The sequence below is a fragment of the Lemur catta genome, chromosome 1 (assembly GCF_020740605.2).
Source record: "Lemur catta isolate mLemCat1 chromosome 1, mLemCat1.pri, whole genome shotgun sequence".
In the NCBI taxonomy this organism is placed as follows: Eukaryota; Metazoa; Chordata; class Mammalia; order Primates; family Lemuridae; genus Lemur; species Lemur catta.
The window spans coordinates 220160907-220186911 of NC_059128.1; the positions used below are offsets into that span (position 1 = coordinate 220160907).

Consider the following 26005-nt stretch of genomic DNA (forward strand, 5'->3'; position numbering starts at 1 on the left):
TTCTTGTACATAGCATATAGTTACATCATGTTTTTGTATCTGCTTTAATCTCTGTCTTTTGGTTAGATCATTTAAATTTAATGTAATTATTATGTTAGGGCTTAAGTCTGCCATTTTGTTTTTTGGTCCTTTTGTTTTTTTTTCTGTGTTCTTTTTCATGCCTTCTTGTGGATTTCTTGAGCTTTTTTTAGAATTTCTTTTTTTTATTTATCTGTAGTGTTTTTTGGTATATCTGTTTGTATAGCTCTTTTAATTGTTGTCCTAGGTATTACATTATATATACCTAGCTTATCAGTCTATTTGTTTCATCATTTTATCAGTTTAGGTGAAGTATAGAAACCTTACTACCCTTATGTCCCCTCACCTTCCCTGTTATAATCATTTTAAGTGTTTTCTCTACATACATTTAGAATCACATCAAATAGTGTTATATTTTTGCTTCAACCATCAAATATAATTTGAAAAACTCACAAAAATCCTTTATTTTTGCTTGCTGTGTGTATATGGGCTGAATTGTGCCTCCCCCAAAATTTATACATTGAAGTCCTAACCCTTAGTACCTTAGAATGTGACTGTGTTTGGAGATAGGGCCTTTAAACAGATGATTAAGTTAACATGGCATCATTTAGGTGGGCTCTAATTCAGTGCAACTGCTGTTCCTCTAAGAGGAGATTAGGACAAAGGCAGACACAGAGGAAAGTTCCTGTGGAGACATCTTGCCAGCACCTAGATCTCAGACTTCTAGCCTCCAGAATTGTGAGAATATAAATTTGTTGTTGAAGCTGCCTAGCGTGTAATATTTTCTTATGGCAGCCCCAAGAAACTAATAAATACTCTGTAATTCTGTCTTGATGTTCTAAGATTTCTTTCTTCTACTATTTCCTTTCTATTTAGAGAACTTCCTTTAGCCATTCTTTTAGGTTAGATCTGTGAGAACGTCTTGATTTTCCCTTCATTCTTGAAGAATATTTTGCTGGATATATGATTTTGGGTGAATAGTCTTTTCTTTCAGCATTTGTAAGATGTCCTGCCACTTCCTCTGGCCTTCATGGTTTCTAATATGAAATCCACTGTTATTTCAGTTATTGCTCTCTCACTGCTTTTTAGATTGTTCATCTTTAATTTTCAGAAGTTTGACTACAGTTTGTCTTGGTGTGGATTTCTTTGGGTTTATCCTGTTTGGAATTTGTTTGACTTCTTGACTCCATAGGTTCGTGACTTTTGCCAAATTGAGGAAACTTTCAGTCATTTTTTCTTCAACTTCTTTTTCAGCCCCACCCTCCTTCTCTTTTTCCAGGACTCTGATGACATGAATGTTAGATTTTTGTTATAGTCCCACAGCTCCCTGGTGCTCTGTTCTTTTTTTTGTCATTCCCCCCGCCCAGTTTCTTTCTCTCTCTTGTTCAGATTGGATAATTCTCTTGTACTGTCTTCCAGTTTACTGATTCTTTTTTATTTTTTTGAGACAGAGTCTCACTTTGTTGCCCGGGCTAGAGTGAGTGCCGTGGCATCAGCCTAGCTCACAGCAACCTCAAACTCCTGGGCTTAAATGATCCTACTGCCTCAGCCTCCTGAGTAGCTGGGACTACAGGCATGCGCCACCATGCCCGGCTAATTTTTTCTATATATATATTTTTAATTGTCCAGATAATTTATTTGTATTTTTAGTAGAGACGAGGTCTCGCTCAGGCTGGTCTTGAACTCCTGACCTCGAGCGATCCACCCGCATCGGCCTCCCAGAGGGTTAGGATTATAGGCGTGAGCCACCGCACCCGGCCAAGTTTACTGATTCTTTTCTCCGTACTCTCCATTCTGCTGTTGAATGCATCCATTGAGTTTTTGGTTTCAGTTATTGTGTTTTTCAGTTCCAGATTTTCCATTGGTTCTTCTTCATATTTTACATCTTTACTAAGACTTTCTATTTCTTTGGTGAGGCTTTCTGTTTTTCATTTGTTTCTTTTTTTTTTTTTTTTTTGAGACAGAGTCTCACTTTGTTGCCCGGGCTAGAGTGAGTGCCGTGGCATCAGCCTAGCTCACAGCAACCTCAGACTCCTGGGCTTAAGCGATCCTACTGCCTCAGCCTCCCGAGTAGCTGGGACTACAGGCATGAGCCACCATGCCCGGCTAATTTTTTTGTATATATATTTTTAGTTGGCCAGATAATTTCTTTCTATTTTTTAGTAGAGACGGGGTCTCACTCTTGCTCAGGCTGGTCTCGAACTCCTGACCTCGAGCGATCCACCCGCCTCGGCCTCCCAGAGCTAGGATTACAGGCGTGAGCCACCGTGCCCGGCCTTCATTTGTTTCAAGAGAGTTTGTATTGCTCACTGAAGAATTTTTATGATTGTCAACATCTCCGTCATCTCAGTGTTGGCATCTGTGGATTGATTTTCATTCAGTTTGGGATCTGGATTTGAGTATTATAAGACTCTGGATCCTATTTAAACCTTCTGTCTGAGCTGGTTTCCTCTGGCACCATTGTGACTGAGAAAGAAGGTGGCTGCCTCATTACTGCCAGCTAGAGGTAGACCTGACAGGATCCAGGTTTCCTCCTTGGCCTTCATTGACACCTGAGTGCACAGGAGGGCTCCTTGTTTCTGCTGCGCAGGGATGGGAGTCCTGGCTCCCCACCAGGCCTCCACTGACACCATCCTGGCTAGAAGGAGTAGAAGTATATCATTACTACTTCCCATGTGCTTGCTACTTGTTACTTGAAGGGAAGGGGATGTTACTGCTGGGTGGTGGTGAAAGTGCTGACTTTCTCCTAGGCTTTCTGTAACACCATAGCAGTGGGGCTGTGAGAGGTGTTTCATTACTGCTGGGTAGGGGTGGAAGTCCAGGGACCCCACATGGTCTCCACTGACCTCCATATAGGTCTCATTACTGTCTGTCAAGGATGAAAGTCCTAGCTCCCTATGTGGTCTTCTTGGACAACACCCCAGTAGGGAGAGGGGAGAAGTCAACAGAATGCCTTATTACAGTCTGGTAAGGGTGGAAGTTCAGGTCCCTACTCAACCCTTGCTGGCATTAGTGGTGGTAAGGCCACAGTTTTTTCTGGGGTGTTTAGCGAGTAGAATAGTTGTTAAAGTTTTCTATCTAAGCTGCCCCTTTCCTGTTCCTTTGACTAGAGAGAGCAGGCTTTTGTTGGGGCTTTTTAAAAATTTATCTCTGCCAATTGGTGTTTCTGGGTTGCTAACTTGGAGACATTAGCTCCAAGTCTGGGATAATGTGAGGCAAAGAGAAAACCCAAGGAATTCATCACTGTTGTTCCTTGAGTCCTAGTTGTCTTCTCTCAACCTTTTAGAGTCATATCTGTTTTATATATAATGTCTAGTGTTTGTAGTTGTACTTAGCAGAAGTAGGGAAAAGTACGTCTGTTCTATCTTCTAATTAACATTTAAATTATATAAATTTACTAGTTTGATAAAAATTAAAATTAAAAATAATTTTTAAAAGATAGTCCATAAGTCATATAAAAATAATATAACTTTAGAATGAAAAGCATTAGAAAATATTCTCTTTTCTTACCTCTTTGGGTTACATAATTAATATTAATAGCAAAAATAAAATAATTTTTATGGCATTCTTTCAAAAAAATTTTCATGCGAATGGAAAGATGGTTGAAAACAAAAAGGAAATACTGAAATATAGACTGTTTTTTTATCTTTTTTTTAGCGTGTTTTTTAAATGTGGCAAATTTAAAGGGAAAGTTTCAAAAGTGTAATAAACTGTCCTCACAGTATCTTCTTTTAACAGGCAACTGTTTGTATTCTTTCTCCTTGATATTCTTTAGCCTGTGGGAAGCACCATGAACGGTATCATTATAATTTGTTAAATAGTTATCAATATTTCAAATTTCTATTTTTATATAATTCTTTAGGGCCTTGACATTCCTTAGTACATTGACTGCCATGTGCGTTGTATTTAACTCAGGCTAGTTTTGAGTCCAGGGCCTCATGAAGCAAAACCCTTCAGTTGGTTTATGAAAATCTTGCTTGTTCTTATTGATTTTCTGATTGTTACAATTAATATTGACAATTCTAAAAACATGGATTGTGTGGCATATTAATCATCACAGAAAACAGTAAAAAATAACAAATTAGAAAGGATCATTTTTGTTTTAATAAAACACTGTGGCCCCAGGGAAATTTTTTTTTCTAGTATGGCAGTCAGTGTGTTAAGACTTTCACCTTTTAGTTTATTTCATATTGAATCTGTATTTTAGAAAATTTTTATAGTTTGCATTTACCATTTATTTATGTATTAAAGGGTATTATTCCTATAATAGTCTAAAATTTTACATTACTCAGTGTTAAAAAAATCTGTTACACAGATAATTTGTCATAATCTCTGGCCCTTTTAACATTCATAGCAGTGACTTCTCATAGAAAGTGACAGTACTGTATATGTGGGTATTGCATAATGGGCTTTATTTGCTAAGGATGATGTCATTGTGTGGAATGGCCTGAGGAGTTATTAGAAGAACATAAGACTTTTTGACTGCTAGCATTTCTTAATAAATGCCATACTGTTGAAAACATTAATTTGTGTTTGGAGTAGAATGAACCTAGGTTTTCCTGGCGAAGTTATCGAGATTTAAAGAAATAAGTCCTATTGTCATAATCACATAGCCAAATAGAATGGAATATTAAACATTTTTGTCCATGACAAAAAGAAATGGGGTTAGGAAGGAAAGAGTTAATAAATAGCTGACAATCTCTGTTACATAGTTGTGAGACTAATTTTTGAGATTTGAAGTTCAGGAATACTTTGGATTTTTGTTCCTGTAAGTTTTGTATTATTCAGTTTATTGCTGAGGCACAAGATATGGTTATTAGAAAAGCCAATAATTTTAGAGAGAATTTTTTTATGGTACATATAAGGAAGCAGATTATATATCTTTTCTACTTTGAGTATTTTTTTTATTTTTGTGGTAAAATATACATTACAATTTATGATTTTAACCTTTTTCAAGTGTATATAGTTCAGTAGTAGTAAGTACATTTACATTGTTGAGGAACCATCACCAACTATATCTATTTCCACAACTTTTTAATCATCTCAGACTAAAACTTTGTATCCATTAAACACTAGCTCTTCATTACCTTCCTTCTCCTCCATCTCTGGGTTACCATTCTACTTTGTATCTCTATGAATTTGAATATTCTGGGTACCTCATATAAATGGAATCATACAATATTTGTCCTTTGGTGTATGACCTATTTCACTTAGCATAATGTTTTTAAAGTTCATCCATGTTGTAGCATGTACCAGAATTTAATTCTTTTTTTAAGGCAGAAAAGCATTCCATTGCATGCATGTAACACATTTTGTGTATCCATTCATCCGTTGGTAGACACTTGGTTCATTTCTACCTTTGAACTATTGTAAATAATGCTGCTGTGAATATTGGTGTACAAATATCTGTTCAAGTCCCCGCTTTTAATTCTTTTAGTTATATGTGGAGAAGTGGAATTGCTGGATCAAATGGGGCATAAACATAATTTTATGTTTGATTTTTTTTGTTGTTGCAGTACTGCCATACTCTTTTCCACAGTGGCTGTACCATTTTACATTCTAACTAGAATGCACAAGAATTCTTTCTCCATATTCTTACCAACACTTGTTTTCTCTCTCTCTCTCTCTTTTTTTAATTATAGCCATCCAAATGTTTGTGAAGTGATATCTCATTGTGGTTTTGATTCCCATGTCCCTAATGATTAGTAATGTTGATACCATTTCATATGTTTATTGGCCATTTGTACATCTTTGGAAAACTGGCTAATTCTTTTGCCTACTTTTAAATTTTTTTACAAATTGAGTTGTAGTTGTTTTTTATATATTCTGGATATTAATCCCTTCTCAGATTATCCGTTTTATTATTTTTTCTTTTTTTCCTCTTTTTTTTCCTTTTTTCTTTTCAGCACATTTTATTTTTAATTCATGTTGCAGAGAGTTGGTGGTGGTGTAGATGTGATTTGACCTGATGCGTAGATATGTCTTCTACAACATTTTCTCTACCAAGGATTTTTTTTGATGCTTCCCTTCATGGACACCACATTTTAAAAGTTAATTAACTAATTATCTACCAAATAAACTTTGTTTTCAAAAATAATTTTGCAGTTTTTAATGAAAAATATAAAATAGCAAGTTAGAGATTTGATCAGCAGGAAATACCCAATGTTAGCATGTTGAGTTAACTTAATTCTAGCAAATAAATTTTATTTTTTTATAAGCTTGAGGATCAGTTATTGCATTAAGATGCTAAAGACACAAAGCTCTTAGTCTCAAGGAATTTATAATTTAATGAAGGATTATAGTACCATGAAGTTACTACTATAGTAGAGTAATAGAAACACAGTGGGAGTGCCTAGACAAATCAAGGGAAGTGTAATGAGATTGTGCTTGAGATGGCTTTTGAAAGAGGGGCCATCTTCCAGGTTTTCATAACTTGGGGGAGCCCAAAGTTTAATGTGACTTCCTTTGAGAGGGTCCTCTCTAGTGTTAAGAATCACTGGTATATGCGACTAAAAATCAGGGAGGGAGGGAAGGTCTGCCCATATGAATGAGAGAAATTAAGATCATTATAAGCTGAGCAAATACCTTAAAAAGTGTCTGACTATATACATCTATGACCTCTCAACATCCTCTTTTACAGGTAGGGAAACTGAGGTACAGAGATGGCAAGAAGGTTGTCTGGGGCCACACAGCAAGAGGCTGGGTCCCAAACCCAGCCCTGGGTCTCAATTTCCCCAGGATAGGATAATCTCTAGAGCTCTTTTCTCCACAGACAAGATATAATGTCCAAAACATCTATTTTTTTAAATAAGAGATTTGGGATGAGTGTCACTGGTATCTTATTCCTGTGTGTTTTAGGCAACCTGCTCATGCACAATAGCTGTAAAAGCTGACTTCTTGTGGATATAGAGAACTTAAATTTAAAATATTTGTATTGATTGGTTCAGCTGAATTTAACTTATGTTAGTTGATTCAGATAAATGGTCCTTTTAACAGATATGTTACTACATTTTTCATAGTTCACATGAAAATGGGGAGAAGAATAAGGGTAGAAGATAGTGTGACTTAGATCTGGTGGGTCAGAGGAAGTGATCTCAGGCATCTTCTATATAAAAGTCAGACGCTGGTCTGAAAAAAAAAAGAAGGTTGCCTTAGGCAACTCTAGAAAGAGAGTCAGGAATGGTGATTGCCACAGTCTGATTATATCTGAAAGGGCAAAATTGAGCAGACTTCTCTGAGAGCAATTAAAGATTTTTTCAGCTCTACTTAGGTTTGTTGAAACTCTACTTAGACCTTTATAATTATTTTCTTTTAAAAGTTATTAACTATTATAAGGAATTTAAAAGGGTTTTTTTCCTTTTATTTTTTCTTTGCCACCTTATGAGAAGTAATAACATATCAGTAAAATAATTATATTCTTTTTCTGGACCTTGTGACCTTCATAGCCTCAAACAGAAATAAAAAATTAGAAAATGAAATTAGCTGGTGCAAAAATGTCATGTAAGTTAATAAACATTTCTCAAAAGTATTTTTTTAGATTTAAGAATTCATATTATTGTTAAGTCTTTGGGCTCCATGTTTGTCCCCAGAAAGTAGGAGTCAACCACTACTAATTCATGCAGTCATAAAGTTATTGAACAGTTAGTGGGAGAGAGAGACTTAGAAAAAGATACTTCTTACCATGCTTCTTATCTTAGAAAAAGTAAAATAATTGAAAGCATCTCACTGGAAGCACTAGATTCTGAAATGTTCTAGGGATTAAGATGGCAATAAATGGTAGAGCCAGGACTAAAATCTGGTTATGTCATTTGTCTCAATAAAGAATAATTTTTCTCTAAATTGTATTTATTGTTTGAGGGTATGGTTTTGCAAATTCCTTATTGGCAGAGTATGTAATCAGTATTTCAAGATGAAAAAAAGAAAAATGAATGAAAATATTGCAAGAAGTGGATCACAGTTTGTAGATGCTAAAATTGAGGTCATTTTTCAATTTTATGTGAACCCAGAACCCATCCTAGGCAGAAATTTTTTTTTTTTTTTTTTTTTTGCCACATAAGAATGAGGACAATAGGCAGAAATTCATATTCTTTCCTAAGTAAGCTAAGAGGATCTTTTAAGTTGGTTGATGTCTTTTGTTTTCTCTACATTATTTGAAAAAGAAAAATATGAAATGTATTTAAATGATACCTACAAGTAAGTGAGGGGAGAAAAATGAAATTAGATAGAAAAACGCTAGAATATATGTGTTTGTGTAAATACATGCATATCCTTTTTCATCATTAAGATTTAAGATAAATACTTAGTACCCTTTGTTGTCAAATATTCCATAGCTTCAGCTAACATAAGACTCACAACAGATAGCCAGATGTGTTTATGGTGATTTAAATTCATTTGGTTCCCTTTCTATATATCATGTTACTGCAAGTTATAGTTTCTGTAATTCTTCTGCCAGAACAGAACTAGGGTACCTTTTCTCCAGCCTTCAATGGCAGGTTTTCATTGCCTTCCGGCCTCTACTTACAACTGTGAGGCCTCTTATACCCAATACCTGTTGCCTGATTCAAAAGCCAATGGCAGATGTTTCACGTTTTTTGTTATAGCAGTACTCTGCTTCCACTTCACTCATTTCTGGTTTGCTTTCCAGCTGCTGTTTAGTAGGCCACTCCAAAGTTTAGTGGCTCAGAAAAAAAAAACAGTCATTTAATTCTGCAGCTTCCTTCAAGATTGGTGGTTTTCCTCTCCTCCCCACTTACCCAAATATAACTTGCCACAGAAGTTTCTATTGCACATGAGTGAGAAATAGCTGATTCTAGACCTGGGGCAAGGAAGTTGCAAGATAAGCCTGGAATATCTTGTTGTGCCAGAATATAAGGAAATGCTAAAATAGTAATAATAATAAAATAAAACTAAAGCTGGCATATCAAAAAGATACAAGAGTTAACCTAAAGGGAAATTCCCATAGTCAAATCTGGGACAATTTAAGCACCAAAATAAATAAGGACTGTAATGGATTATAAACCACTGAATAAAATGAAAATCCATAAGTTCATGCAGATAATAGGTAAATAGATAAATAATAAATTTGCACGTATTTTTTTAAATAGAAAGGAGAATACCATAAATTATAAGTATTTTATACTTCAGAATGGCTAAAAAGGTCTAAGGTCGTTGTATACATTTCTAAAGCACTCTGTTTTGCAGTTGTAATCCATCTCAGCTTTTTTTCCTTAAATCATAAAATATTTATCTATAGTTTGGTAAACATAATATGTAGTTTTCCCCCTCAGTAGCTGGTTTGATTTATTTTATCTAAATGCTTGCTTGTTCTTCAAAGAAAAAAAATCACCAAGGTAAAATTATATCTTGGCCGCTTTTCAGTATGTTATTTGTGTTGTAGTCTTACTATAGATGGAGCTCTGTAGATGTAGCACAGGGTGTCCTTACTCATTTCTGAGTCCACAGTTTTTGTTTCATCTACTTACTTGCTCATTTTTTTAAACAAATATTTTATTGAACACCTATTATGTGCTCTGTACCAGGTAACAAGTATACAGAGCTGAACAAAGCATAGTCCCTACCCTCATAACATAGTGACTCATTAAATGTTTTCTGTGTGGCAGATTGACTATAGTCAGTAACAGTGTATTGTATATTTCAAAATAAGAGTGTAAGTTTCAAATGTCATACTATAAAAAGTGATGTGGTGAGACGATGGATATGTTACTTTGCTTGATTTAATCATTCCACATTGTATACATGTATCGAAATATCACACTGTGCCCCATAAATGTATACAATTATGATTTGTCAATGAAAAATGATATTATTAATAATAAAAAATTTGCTAGGTGAATCTAGAGTGACCATTCTTATGCTTCTTCCCTCATTAATAATGAGAGGTTTTTTTTCTTAACTATTGTTTAGGCTTTTTTCTTTAGCATATTATTTAAAAACTTACAGTACCTTTGACATGAGTTTAACTTTGAAGGTAAGATCTTTGTAAAAAAGGAAAAAACCCAGGGGTTTGATTGCAAAAGAAATGCCCTAACACCTTTTTTATTGCAATATTTCTTTTACTTAATTCCATGATATTTCCCTGGGTCAAAAATTTTTTCATACTTGTATCAGGCCAAAATAGGATTTTTCTGCCTTAGTGAACCACATAATATATCCAAGGGCTGTGCCAAAGGTTGGTATACTCGTTGGCTTATATCACTAGCGTTAGAGGAAAAGATAATGGCTGGTGAAAGACCAAGGCCACATTCAGGATGTGACACATAGAAGTAATTTAATAGCTTAATTGAAAAGTTGTTTATGATCCAGTTTGTGATTTTTTATAGTACTTGGCAAATCTCAACTGAGCTTGCAGTCTGGAAAACAACGTAAGATTGATTACACTGACATAGAGATGGAAACTTAGGAGGCTTGTGTGACAATACTAGTATTATCTCTGTGAAGTCAAAAGGGAGTTAGTTACTCTAGTGACACAAATATCCAGTAATCTCTCTGCTTATTTAATCTTACATTATAATGGATAAGGAAACTATTTAAAACATTTAATATAAATCCTTAAATAAATGTTTTCTTTCTTTTTTTTTTTTTGCTTTTCTTTTTAAAAGTAAGTGTACTAAATACAATATTACTTCTTTTTGATGGTCAAAGATCCTAAATTGTTTTATTGTACTCTGTTGTATTTTGTTGCATAGTAGAATTGCCTGTAATGGAGGGAGGGGTTGTCGTATGTTTACGTTTGCTCTCTTGCTGTCAGCATTATGAAGCTGGCTTTATGCTTCCTTGTTTGTATTTTATGTTATATGTAGTTTTTCTTGTGTTATTTGATTAGATTTGTAGAGTGATGCCAAGAGGCAATGACAGAGGAGATGAGGAGACATGATGCAAGATATATTTGAGCCAAGAAACTGAGTACTGATAGAATTAGATTGGGGAAAAAGAGAAAGGTGTCAGGAATGATTACAGAATTCTGACTTAAGCCACTGGATGGACAAAAGCATGATGTACTGAGATAGGAAATATTGGAAAAGGAACATATTTGCAAATATGTGGCATTACAGTGGCATCATTGTTAAAATTAGTCCTGAAAAGCTAAGAAATCTTTTTTCCCATTATGGAAAAACAGGTGGTGATTTTTAAGCATTCAGTTTACATACAAACTCAGAACACTGCCTCTAAATGAGAATTACCTGTATCAGTTTAGTTGCCAAGTTAAAATTGGTCAAATTTTGTATCTTCCTTTATTTCCTTAGTTGGAACTTTAATGATTAGTGAAATTGGAAGTATCAGTCAGTGGTCTAGTTGGCACTTTACTATTTTGAACACAATTAAGATTCTAATAGTAAAAAAGGAAGAGAGAGCATAGATATTCAAAGAGCAGTCAACTGTATCTGTCACAAATAACATGACCCTTTTAAAAATCCAAATAAAATGGGTAATTATGCTAAATATAAATTGAGTGTTTCAGTTAAAGATTGTCAAAAAAGAAAACAAAATCTATTTATGTGCGGTTTATAAGAAACTCATTCAAATATAAGGGTCCTGAAAGGTTGAAATTGAAGGATAGAAAAAGATATTCTGTGGAACTATTGACTATTAGTTTTCTATGCTATGTAACAAATTACCACAAACCTAGCAGCTTAATCAGCGGTCCCCAACTTTTTTAGCTCCAGGGACCTGTTTCATGGAAGACAATTTTTATACAGACCTGGTGGCAGGGGGTGGGGAACTCAGGTGGTAATGGAAGTGATGGGGAGCAGCTGGAAATACGCTTGCTGGCCCACCACTCACCTGCTGTGCACCCCATCCTTCCTAAGTTTCATGGAAGATAATTTTTCCATGGATGGGGGATGGGAGTGGGGGGAAGGGGGAGAAAGGGGATAGGAGGGTGATTAGGTGGAGCTCTGTAGCCTGGTCCCTAATAGGCCACAGAACATTACCCGTCCATGGCCCCAGAGTTTGGGACCTGCAGACTTAAAGTATCTCACATTTCTTTGAGTTAGAAGTCCAAGCACGGCCTTTACTGCTAGAGTAGAGCAGGGTCCACTGCTAGATCATTTAAGGCCAGAAGTTTGAGATCAGCCTGAGCAACATAGCAAGATTTAGTCTTTATAGAAAATTTTAAAATTAGCCAGGTGTGGTGGTGCCCCACACATTGTATTTCCAGCTATTTGGGCGGCTGAGGCAGGCCAATTGCTTGAGCCCAGCAGTTTGAGGTTGCAGTAAGCTGTGATGACTCCACTGCACTCTAGCCCAGGCAACAGAATGAGAGCCTGTCTCAAATAAACAAACAAACAAACAAACAAATAAATAAATAAATAAATAAATTTATTTATTTCAATTCACCAGGAAAATATAAAAATTTTTGGTACCTGACAACAAAACCCCAAAATTCGTAAAGGAAAGGTTGAAAGAATTACAGAAAGAAATAGACAAGATGATAACAACAATCAAAGATTATAATATATTTCTCTTTCTCAGCAGTTAATAGAACAGACTAAAAAAAATCAATAAAGATAAGCTTTGAACAATAAAACATGACCTATAGACATAACTATGACATTATGCCCAATGCAGAATATTTATTCTTTTCAGACTCTTGTAAAATATTTATAAAAATTGACCTCATGCTGTACTATAAAGAAAATCTCAACAAATATCAAAGGATTGAAATCACATGAAGCATGTTCTGTTACCATAATACAGTTGTTAGAAATCATTAACAAAAAGGTAAATAGGATATCCTTACAAGTTTGGAAATTAAGGATTACATTTCTAACAGAATGAGTCAAAGAAGAAATGATGGAATTAGAAAATATTCCAATAAATATTTATAGTCTAATAAATATTTTCTAATAGTCTAATAAAATATACTACATATAAAGACTCATGAGAGATAAAGCAGTACTTGGAGAGAATACTATAGCTTTAAATGCATATGTTTGAAAGAAATAAGTCTAAAAATTAATGGGCTAAGTATCCATCTCAATAAATTAGAAAAAGAATGGCACAACCCTCCCCCAGTAGAAGGAAGATGATAAGAATAGAAATTAACAAAATAGAAATCATACAGTGAACAGGGTTAACAAAGCTAAAATTGATACTTTAAAACTCTGATGATATTTATAAACTTCTGATAAGATTGATCAAGAAAAAAAGAAGGTACAAATAACCAGTCAAATGAAAATAGAGGACATCACTACAGATGCTGTAAAATGTTTTTAAAGAGGAGATTATGGACAACTTTATGTTAATAAATTTGAAAATTCTGATAAAAATAGCAAAATCTTAGGCTATAATAACTTCAGACTGATTCAAGAAGATATATACAGTAAACCTAAATAGTCTTACAAATATCAAAGAAATTAAATCAGTAGTGCAAAATCTTTCTTCAAGGAAAATGCCAAGCCCAGATGGCTTCACCAGTGAATTCTAACAAACTTTTGGAAAAAGAAATTAACTTGAAAGCTTATATAAACCCTTTAAGTCAGTAGAAAAAAAGGGAATACGCCCAAACTAAATTTTATGAGACTAGCACAATGTTGATATTAAAGCCTGACAAAGTTGGGTGAGAAAGGAAAATTATAATCCAGACTCATTCATGATCACATATGCAAAAATCTTGAACCAAATATTAACAGACTTAAACCAGCTAATATAAAGGATAATACATCATTAATAAGTTGGGTTTATCTCTGTAACACAGGATTTGTTTAACACTAGAAAATCAATTTAATTCCACATTAATAAAATAAAGGATGAATGAGGGTAGAAATTAATTCTACACTAACAGAATAAAATAGTGGAATAAAAGGCAAAGTTAATAATAATATAATTATATATAATGATTATAATGATATATGATAATATATTAATTATTATAATCCCACATTAATGTAATACTAATAGAATATTAAAATTCTGTGATCATCTCAAAAGATGGAGAAAAAGTGATTGATAAATTTAGCATCTGTTACCAATACAAAGTCTCAGCAAATGAAGAATAGAAAGGCATTTCCTTAATCCAATAAGGAATAAACACAGAAAACCATTGAAATTAGGAACAAGAGAAGAGTACTTTCCGTTACTACTTTTATTCAGCACTGTACTGGAGGTCCTAGCCAGCATAATAAGGAAATTAAATAAGTAAATACATAAATGATTGGAAAAGAAGAAACAAAACTTTCATTATTCACAGAGCCATGTAATTATGAATATAGAATGATTCAAAAGAATCAGCAGATAAATTATGTAAACTAATCAAAAAGTTTACCAAAGATGTCAGATACAAAATCAATATATAAAAATCGATTGTATTTCTTTAGATCAGTAACAAATGATTAGAAAATAAAACTAAAAATATAAGGACCTGAAAATAAATTGAACAAAAAATTTATAAAAACCTTTCTGAGGAAAATTACAAAACTATTGAAAGGCATTCAAGGAGGCTTTAATTAATGAAGAGATAAACCATGTTCATAGATTGAAAAGATTCAGTATTATAAAGATGTTGTTTCTTTCCAAATTGATGTTTGATTCAATGCAGTCCTAATTAAAAAATCTCAGAAAGTGTCTTTATTATATTTAACAAGTTTATTCTAAAATTTACAGGGAAATACAAAGAACCTAGAAAACCAAGAAACAGTTAAAGAACTACAATGAGGTAGTAATGCTTGATCTACCAGATATCGAGAATTATTATATAACTATAGTAATTAAGATTGTGTATTACAGACAAAAAGATAGACAAAAAGAGCAATGAAACAGATTAGAGAGTCCCCAAACAGGCCTGCACAAATATAGATACCTGATATATGACAAAAGTTTTATAGGGAAATAGTGAGGAGAAAAATGATTCTTTCAATAACTGTCACTGGGACCATTGGGTATCACGGTGGAAAGAAATGAAATTGGTCTCCTACCTCACATCGTACCAGAAAATCAATTCTTGATAAATGAAAGGTGATGATCAAACTGTAAAACTTTCAGAAGAGAATACCTTTACAACATTGGGATAAGGAAAGATTTCTTTTCAAACTGCAAAGACAACTAACCGTAAAGGAAAAGATTAATAAAAAATTTTACTCTATTAAAAGTAAAGAGGCCAGGCGCGGTGGCTCACGCCTGTAATCCTAGCACTCTGGGAGGCCAAGGCGGGTGGACCACTCGAGGTCAGGAGTTCGAGACCAGCCTAAGCAAGAGTGAGACCCTGTCTCTACCAAAAATAGAAAGAAATGATTTGGACAGCTAAAAATCTATATAGAAAAAAAAATTAGCTGGGCATGGTGGCGCATGCCTGTAGTCCCAGCTACTCTTAAGGCTGAGGCAGTAGGATCACTTAAGCCCAGGAGTTTGAGGTTGCTGTGAGCTGGGCTGATGCCACGGCACTCACTCTAGCCAGGGCAACAAAGCGAGACTCTGTCTCAAAAAAAAAAAAAAAAAAAGTAAAGGATTTCATCAGAAGACACCGTAAAGAGAGTGAAACTTCACACCACAACTGGAAGAAAATATTTGTAACATATAATTGACAAAGGCCTTGTTTGGAATTTATAAAGCTCTCCTGCCAACCAAAAGACTTGAGCATGCACATCACAAAAAGGGAAATCTAGAAGGCCAATACAATTTAAAATCACAATGAGATGGCATTGTATAAATATTAAAACATCACATAACAACAAGTATTGGGAAAGATGTGAAGCCACACTACTGTGTACACTACTGGTAGATTTGTAAATTGGTAGAACCACTTTGGAAAACAGTTTGGCGTTCTCTTGTGATGTTTAAGATACATATATCTTATTATACAGCATTTCACTTCTAGATATATATCTACATCAGTATGTAACTGAAATGCTCATTAGTAGAATGGATAAATAAGTTGTGACAGATTTATGTAGTAAAATACTATGAGCAGAGTGAAAATGAACTACTGCAATATGCAACTACATGAATGAATCTGAAATGTTGAATGAAGATCACAAATGAATAAGCAAACAGTATACTTTCACTTTTAGAAAGTTCAGAGGTTTACAGTAGTAGGTAGAATTATTCCCCACACCCCAAGGATGTCTGCATCCTAATCCCTGTGATCTGTGAATATGTTAGGTTACATGGCAAGGGGAATTAAGGTTGCTAATCAGTAGACTTTAAAATAGAAAGATTATCCTTGATTATTGGGGGGTGGGGGGTGGTACATGCAGGAGGCAGACACTGTGACAGGGATCCTTAAAAGTGGAAAAAGGAGGTAGATAGACAATGTCACAATGATCCTTAAAAGCGGAAGAAGGAAACTGGGCACGGTGGTGTGTGCCTGTAGTCCCAGCTATCAGGGATGCTGAGGCAGGAGGATCGCACGAGTCCAGAAATTCGAGACCAGCCTGGGCAATATAGTAAGACCTGGTATCTTTAAAAAAAAAAAAAAATGGAAAAAGCAGGCAGAGGAGGAAGAACCAAAGAACAGGCAATATGAGAAGGACAAGGACTTTCCCTGACTTTGCTGCCTTTAAGGTAGAGTACTGGGGCTATGAGCCAAGGAATATGAACAGTCTCTAGAAGCTAGAAGCGGATTCTCCCCAGAGGCTTTAAAAGGAATGCAGCCCTGCTGACACCTTGATTTTAACCCAATGAGACCCATTTTCAACTTCTGACCACTAAAACTGTGAGATAATAAGTTTGTGTTGTTTTAAGCCACAGTTCGCGGTATAGTAATTTTTACAGCAGCAATTGGAAACTAATACAGGAGGCAAAACTACAGACTATAAAGTATTAAAATTATAAAACTAGTAAGGAAATCATTATTTTAAAAATTAGCACATTGATTACATCTTTTGGGGAGGGAAAGGGGTTATGATCAGGAAGAGCTACACTGGGGCTTCTGAAGTACTGGCAGTATTCTATATGATTTAATGCAGTCTTCTGAATTATGAAGTTAACTTGCATTTGCTTTTATTTTTTTTTTTATTTTTTTTATTTTTTTGAGACAGAGTCTCACTTTGTTACCCGGGCTAGAGTGAGTGCCGTGGCATCAGCCTAGCTCACAGCAACCTCAAACTCCTGGGCTTAAGCGATCCTACTGCCTCAGCCTCCCGAGTAGCTGGGACTACAGGCATGAACCACCATGCCCGGCTAATTTTTTTGTATATATATTTTTAGTTGGCCAGATAATTTCTTTCTATTTTTAGTAGAGACGGGGTCTCACTCTTGCTCAGGCTGGTCTCGAACTCCTGACCTCGAGCGATCCACCCGCCTCGGCCTCCCAGAGCTAGGATTACAGGCGTGAGCCACCGCGCCCGGCCTGCTTTTATAACTGTAAAGAGTTTTAAGGATAAAGCATATCAAAACTTTTTTTTGAGCTGAAGAGGAGAGGATGTATTTGTTCTCTTCTTTTATCACATTTCTTTTTTTCTGTTTTTGAGACAGGATCTTGCTTTATTGCCTAGGCTAGAGTGCAGTGATGTTGTCATAGCTCACTGAGGTCTTGCTATGTTCTCTAGGCCTGGTCTAGAACTCCTGGCCTCCAGCGATTCTCCTGCCTTAGCCTCATCCCAAAGTGCTAGGATTATAGGTGTGAGCCACCGCACCTGGCCTTTTATCACATTTCTTTGGCTGTAAAATTATTTCCTCCTTGAAAGGGAGTATGACAACAAATATCTTTTATAAACCAGTATTATTTTGCACTGTTTTCCATGGTATGAAATATGATCCAAGTGACTAGTTTAGTCTATTCACAAATTTATAGCATGTTAAAAGATTACTCAGTTAAAACAAGGAAGAAGCTATTTGTCTTTCCAAATTAAAATACAATTTAAAAACGGAAAAACTTATGAGAATCCTTAAAAACTCTGGTTTTGAAAGGAAACAGATTATGTCTTAAATTAGCTAATTATTTAAAAATTAAGGAGTAGTTACTTATTGAGATGCATCTAAGTTTAGTATATATCTAGTTGTCATTTTTTTCCTTCATTAGTATAAATAAAATTTTTTCCCTCATTAGACAAATAAAAAGATGGACATCATCTGTTACATTTTTCTGGATTTTAAATAATTCAAGTTTATAATACAAATATTAAGCTAACTGAAATAGTCTCTGCTTAATTTTAATTTGTTGCCCAAAGTTATTTTTATTGGATTAAACTTAAATATTTAAAGAGCAGTTTTAATTGACGTTAATTTCTTTCATTTCTTCAATTTTTAAAATTATGCTAACATAATTTAAATAGGAATTGATAGAATAATTTTTGTTATACTTTGTATTAAAGAAGTCATTCCTGCCAGGTGTGGTGATTCACGCCTGTAATTCTAATACTCTGGGAAGCTGAGGTGGGAGGATTGCTTAAACTCAGGAGTTCGAGACCAGCCTGAGCAAGAGGGACAACCCATGTCTATTAAAAATAGAAAAATTAGCCAGGCACTATGGTGCATGCCTGTAGTCCCAGCTACTCTGGCAGCTGAGGCAAGAGGATCACTTGAGCCCAGGAGTTTGAAGTTGGCAGTGAGCTATGACTGCACTCTAGCCTGGGGGACAGAGTAAGACTCTGTCTCAAAAAAAAAAAAAAAAAAAAAAAATGTCATTCACAAAGTGATTCTATGGGAAATTTTTAGTCTGAAGTACTTAATGGCTTCTATTAACTGGGCTTTAACTTTTTCCAAATGAATACACAGTGAGGAGGCAAGTTGGCAAGATGGTCTCTTTCCCAACTTCAGTTACTAACTACCACTTCAGACAGAAGCAGCTCTGGGGCTGGCAAGCATGGAGGGCCCATAGAGAATGTGTGTGTCTTGGGATATACTGGTGTTTAAATGGAAACAGGAGGCAAAAGCCTATGGGACAATTATCAAAACTTTGAGTTTCTAGAAATAGCTGTGCCCTAGAGGGGATGCTTAGTTTGAGCCCTTTTAAAGGTTGCTTTTTTGGAGTTAACTGCCATTCATTGTATCCTTGCCGCTTGACCTGAGCTTTAAGGATGAGAAGAACCATGAATTCGAAAAAGAAAATAATTAACTTAAAAATACTCCAACAGCCAGAGAGAAGATGAACAAGGAAAGTATCCAAAACAAGTGACTTCAGTAAAATAGGACTATTAGAAGAGATAGATCACAAGTTTAGACAGTAGAACAAAACAAATTATTCTCTTGAGATTCTCAAGAGAAATAAAACAGCATCCTTTTAATCACAGCATAAAAGAAATGAAGTGAGGGAAAAACTTTTATATATATTAATTTGTAGAAAGGATGATTTTTGTCCAGACTCAAATTAATGGTCAGAGTAAGTTTGAGAGTATATCAAAACTGAAAAAGATATAAAGAAAAAGAAACAAGAAATGGAGGAGCTATAATAAACAACTAAAAATATAATAGAAGAGACTTCCTCTAGTTTGAAGAAGGATTGAAAGAGCTCACTGAGTTCCACACTAGAGTGTTGAGGGTGATAGGCAGACAGAACAAGCTGCTTTCAAAAGAAAAATTATAAGATATGCACTAGTGACTAGACTGTTCAGTGTGACACTGGAAACTAGCAGCTAGTAGAATAACATCTACAGATTACTAAGAAAAGAACTGGGCCTGTACCTAGCCAAAATACCATTTACTTGTTATGGTGAAAGTAAGATATTAGCAGATACGCAGGAAGTCAGAGAATATATGAGCAGGTCCTCTATCTAGAGAAAGTTCCCAATGAAGGAACCAAGTAATTCTCAATAGAGAAAACTGAAGAAGAAGAGAGAAAACAGGGGTGAGCAAATGAATTTCACAATATATTTAGTAAAATTGAAGTGGAGAGTGATAGAGTGATGGTATATCAGCATATTCCTTTGTCCTCTGTGTTTCCTGAAAGTTTGCAGGTGATCCAGAAGCTTGATTAGACTTAGGTTCTGTCCCTTCGGCAAGATCATAGGTGATATTCTGTTTTTCTAGTTGGAGGCATATGATTTCTAATATCATTTTTCTTTTTTTTTCAGCCTCATTTCACCTGATAGAGGCATGTGATTTCTGATTGTCTTTTTGTAAAGATAACAGCCATTGATGCTCAATTCTAGATCCATTAATTTGTTGGGGGTTACAAAATGGTGATATTCTATGATTCTTTTTCATTCATAGCTAGAACACTTTTATAGTGTTTTAACTATTTGGTTACTCAATGATACCTTCACATAGGGAAAGCAGGATAAATGTTTGATTCTTTTCCTTAAGTTAGCAGTTTATAAGATAAATTGCTGGTTATCTACCCAAAGGAAAAGGAGTGAATATATTAAAAAAGATACCTATACTCTTACATTTATTGCAGCACTATTCACAATAGCAACCTAAGTGTCCATCAACAGTGGATTAGATTAAAAAATGTGGTATGTATACACAATGGAATACTATTCAGCCTTAAAAAAGAATGAAATCATGTCTTTTGCAGCAACATAGATGGAACTGGAGGCCATTATCTTAAGTAAAACAACTCAGACACAGAAAGACAAATACTGCATGTTCTCACTTATAAGTGGGAGCTAAATAATGTGTACACGTGGAAGCAGAGTGTGGAATGATGGATAATGAAGACTTGGAGGGATGGGGGAGTTGGAGTGGGGGTGTATGATGGGAGGTTGCTTGGTATGTACGATGTATGTTGCTTCATTGGTGTGTGCACTGAAGGCCCTGACTACCACAATGCAGTATATCAATGTAGCAAAATTGTAATTGTGCTCCATGAATATATACAAGTAAAAAATAGATGAAAAAAATACTGAACTGGATCTCTGTTATCTTTTGGGGGGGGGTGTATGTCATAATCTCATGTAGTTTAATATATGTGATGGATTTCAATACACTGGAATTATCTTTATCGAAGTTCACCTTGTCTCATCTTTGGCCAATGGGAACAAAGATGGTTCCTGAGTCCTTTTGACCATGACCTTGATCATCTGACTAGTAAAGAAAGGAACAGTATATTTTGTTTTGCTTTTCAAAAACCTCAGAATGTTTTCTGTGTCTTTGGGAAGGTGGCTTTTAGGGATCCATTTGTTTCCTAGGATATTTGGAACTTAATGATCTTTGATGTAATTTGTAGGCAGATATGCCTTAGAAATTGTGTTACTTGTAAAGAATAGTGGATTTATTTTTTTAGTATACGTGGAAACTCAAACAAGCATTTTCCAGCAACAGGTTTAGAGACATGTTAAAATGGTTTATTTAGTCAATTAATAAACATTTGAATGCTTACTTTGGGCTGATCTCCATTATAAGGAACTCTGGGGAATTTAAATAAGCATGAAACCTGCTTATTTATTTAACGCTTCAACAAAGTAAGTTCCAAGGACTGATTTTAAACTTAATTTATTTTTTCTTTCAGACCTGTCACGAAATCGCCTCTCAGAAATCCCTCTAGAAGCATGTCACTTTGTTTCTCTTGAAAATCTCAACTTGTACCAAAATTGTATTCGGTATATCCCAGAGGCAATTCTAAACCTACAAGCTCTAACATTCTTAAATATTAGGTAAGAACATTGTTTTCTTATTTTAAATGTTGGGTTTTATGTGGTCTTTTCAATTTTCTCTTCTCTTCCACTAAAACATTTACAGATATTTACATTATCTTTTTATATCAGCAGTTTCTATATGTGTCCTTAGAATATATTATATTCTAATATATATGTGTTTTTAGGATATATTAGGATATTATTAAGATAATAAGATATCTTAGGATATAATATATCCTAAGAACATATGTATTATATATGTCCCTCTAGTTTCTCCCTTTATCTTTGGCTTTGCAATACAGATGTTCCTTGACTTATCATGAGGTTACATCCTGATAAACCAGTGATTAACTCAGACACGCATTTAACATACCTAACCCACTAAACTTCATAGCTTAGCCTAGCCTACTTTAAATGTGCCCAGAACACTTACATTAGGCAAAATAATCTAACACAAAGCCTATTTTATAATAAAGTGTTGACTATCTTAGGTAATTTATTGAATATTATACTGAAATATGGTTTCTACTGAATGCATGCTGCTTTTGCAACATCATAAAGTTGAAAAATCGTAAGTCAGCCATCATAAGTTGGGGGTGTCTGTAATTAACAAATCCTACTAGCCATTAGCCTAATAGGTTTGCAAATAGGTCTTATAGCAGTGGTTCTCCAATTATATTTTCAAATTAGCTTCATCACAGTCAGAGTAGATCTGAAATTACATCGTTCGGTTCTTGTGACCATGTATTTTTGTTACCGATTTCTCAATGTTTATACATTTATGCATTTATTCAACTCATTTACTCCATTTTTCCACATCTTACCAGAATTCTTTTTTTCTTCTGTTTCACTGCAAAAATTACAAATGTTCATTGAAGAAAATGCACAAATGTAGAAAAGTGTAAAAGAAATTTATCATAACCATCAAATTGCTATTAACTGACTTAACTGACCAACACTTAAGTGCACATGTAGTAGTAACATTCATCAGATGTTGGGCAGGTGGGAGCGGGGAGGAGGGAATGGGTATATTGATACCTAATGGGTGCGGTGTGTACCATCTGGGAGATGGACACACTTGAAGCTCTGACTTGGGTATGGCAAAGGCAATATATGTAACCTAAACATTTGTACCTCCATAATAATGCTGGAAGAAATAAATTTATCACAATGTTGTATGTGAGTTATATAATTATAGGTGATCTTTTCCTTCTGTTTTTCCAGGCTTTTAGTCAGATGTTTTAATGAATTTTTCCCCTTGTCATAAAATGTCCTTTGGAAATATTTTTACATGTTATTTTGTTGTACAGTTTATATACTTTTGAATGTCCATTTTCCTTTGGATATTAAATTTCTTCCAGTTTTTCACTATGATAAAAATAATACTAATAGAGAACTTTATATATGAATGTTTACTTTTCTCTTTTCTTAAGGTAACTGTCTAGGAATGGAATTATTATTAGGTTAAAAAGTTTTAAGGGCTCATGATCTATGTTAGTGAAATCAGCAAAAGATCTTGAAAATTGGGAGGGAATTGATCCTAAAGATTAAAAGGTTAAATCAACATACGTAAAATTTAATTTATATTTACTCGAATGAGAGATGTTTTATTATTTCAGTTCTGATTTGCATGTTTTTATATAAATAAAAATTCTTTACCTATAACTTAGTTGGTATGATATATGAAATCACTTGTTTTATCATACAGCTATATTTAAATCATTTATGTATATTTGGTTATAATATTGTAATGATGAGGAAAGCAGATTACAAATTTTGTTTATAACTCCCCTTCAGAAGGAAAAAGGGGTAATGGTTATCTACCCTTTTTATCATCTTTTCTTATATAAATTTTACCTAAGTAACATAATGTTATGTTTATATAGTACTTCATTATTTACAAAGGAGTTCTATTGTGCGAGAGCCTTGCAATATAAGTAGGGGAGATATTGAGATCTTCAATTTACAAATGAGGAATCTCTGTAATGCACATAAGTTCGAAGCTGTGCCTGTCACCACAAAACTGACAACCAATGAAATGAAGTCTAGAACTCAAATCTAATATCGTGTTTTTTCATTGCAAGATTCATATTTGTTATTTTACTGAGTGTAGAATGAGAAAGATGGAAAATTTTTCTTCAGTGGTGAGATCTGACTCTTCTCTTTTTCTATGTACCTGTTTAGTCGGAACCAGCTGTCAACATTGCCAGTACACTTGTGTAATTTGCCATTGAAAGTCTTAATTGCAAGTAATAACAAACTGGTCTCACTTCCAGAAGAAATTGGACACCTTAGACATTTGACAGAACTTGTAAGTGAATATTTTATTTTTTACTATCTCATATATATTCACAGTCATATCATACTATTTTATATAGTAAAGATCTATTATTAAGATAGGTTTTTGAACTATTTTTCAGTAATGGTAATGAGTCATTTATTGAATGACTAGTATTCAAGTGCTTTGGCAAGGAATTAAGAAAAACTGAAAGTACAAGTCTAATAGGCCCACACAGAATGAGAAAAGGCATTAGAATTATGTTCTAACCAATATTAAGTGATTTGTATATTAAACTTTTGAGAAATAATATATTTGAATTTTTCAAGTTAAATTTTATTAATATCATCAATATTCTGATTTTTGGTTGGTCACTATAGGGGAGTGGGCACTGCACAAGTCAGATGTACTTTTTTGCCTTACATTGAATCTTTAGAACCTATCTCTCACTCTATAAAGTAATATATACTTCATTGCCATTTATTTTCTGATACACTTAATTGAACTCCTTCACCTCCCTCTCCTTGTAAATTATAAAAATAATCAACTCTTGAGTACTTATGTTCTGAGCATGAGAATAACAATTTTCTCATTTAATCACCACAATAATCAGTTGAATACTAAAATTATTTTCATTGTATAGCTGAGGAAGCTAACACTCAGATAGGTTGAGTAATTTGCCTAACGTTATATAACAGAAGTAGACTTTGAAACCAGTGTACCTTCACAACCCATGTTTTATATTTCTGAAGTGGTCAAATACAATTAAATCCATTGAGATATGAGAGTGTACCATGTAGATTTATTAACAAAGATGGTTATCATAAACAGAAAAAATTAATACACATGTAATATATAATAGTTGGACCACAAATTAGATCACTTTTCAATTTCACATGGATTATGAATATTAAAGCTTGCATGTAAAAATTCACAAATATGCCTGGGTCACACCTATTGTTTCAGCTACTGGGAGGCTGAGGTAGGAGGATCACTTGAGGCCAGGAGTTCAAGACCAGCCTGGGCAACATGTGAGATACCATCTTTAAAAAAATTTTTTTTTTTTAAATTAGCCATGTGTGGTGACACATGCCTGTGGTTCTAGCTTCTTGAGAGGCTAAAGCAGGAGGATCCCTTAAGCCCAGGAGTTGGAGGCTGCAGTGAGCTATGATCATGCCATTACACTCTAGCCTGGGCAGCAGAACAAGACTCTGCCTCTAAAAAAAAAGAAAAGAAAAATTCACAAATGTATTAAATCTAGAGTTTAGATTCTAGACCACTATTTTTAGAGCCTGTTAGACCCACACAGTAAAGTCCAAAATGTACATTTATTGGCATTTCTTCAGAACTTCAGTTAAGAACATGAACCTAGTAGTAAATCATACTCTGATACAAATTCTTATTTTCAAATCGTTTGAACTTTCTGTTTCTACTTACTCAATCCTAAATACTTAAAAGATAGATATGTGTCACAGAAACTGCTTTTAGTTTCCTATAAAAGAGGTTAATTGATACTCCCAATCATATAAGAAACTTGTGGCAGAGTAAGAATTAGTAACCCTAAACCTTGTAATTCCCATCTGATGGTCTTTCTGCAGCATCCTTATTGCCTCCTTCCTTTTTTCCGCTTCATATTTAAGTGAAAATAAATTGCTGTCTTTCAACATATATATATTTTCTGAGAGATCTGTTATAAACTGCTGTTACCTTTTGGCTCAGACTCAATTTTCCTATCCTTTCATCTTTTTTTTTTTTTTTTCTGTAGCTAGGATTTGAACCTATATCCTTTCAACTTCTTTTAGAACTCTTTTAACTTTGATGCCTAAAGCATTGGACTGAGTCGTCTAGCTTCTTATTCTACATCAATCACTAGTTGGTAGGAAAAGTAAAAAATAGTATTGCTTTCTCTAAGAATATTTTGGGAAAATTCAAAAATAATGTCTGAAGTTTGTTGAAGTTTTTGGTAAGCAGTCTTCTCTTAAATAGTAAATGTATCATTTTCTTTTACTCATATTGGAGGGATTTTAAGTGTTAATGTGGCAACTTGGAGCTTCTATTAACCTAGGGAGCTTCCCTCTGCTACACATGATTATAAGTTTACAAATTATTTTGGCTGATCTCAGAGTTATGGAATTCTGAATTTATTAATCTTGGAATCTATAGATAGTCTCTTTTCAGAACATGATTCAAGGTATTAACCAAGATACCAGAAGTCCTATCCAATGTATGTATTGGA

General features: G+C 34.3%; 1 protein-coding gene across 10 annotated transcripts in view; it reads left to right on the forward strand.

Moving 5' to 3' along the window:
• The window catches only part of LRCH3 (leucine rich repeats and calponin homology domain containing 3), a 98995-nt gene that overhangs the window by 21802 nt on the left and 51188 nt on the right, over positions 1 to 26005 (forward strand). For all 10 annotated transcript variants that reach the window (XM_045540072.1, XM_045540075.1, XM_045540076.1 and 7 more), the window contains exons 2-3: positions 21365 to 21509; positions 23676 to 23802. In XM_045540072.1, coding sequence (XP_045396028.1) covers positions 21365 to 21509; positions 23676 to 23802 — 272 coding nt within the window. The remainder of the gene's footprint in view (positions 1 to 21364; positions 21510 to 23675; positions 23803 to 26005) is intronic.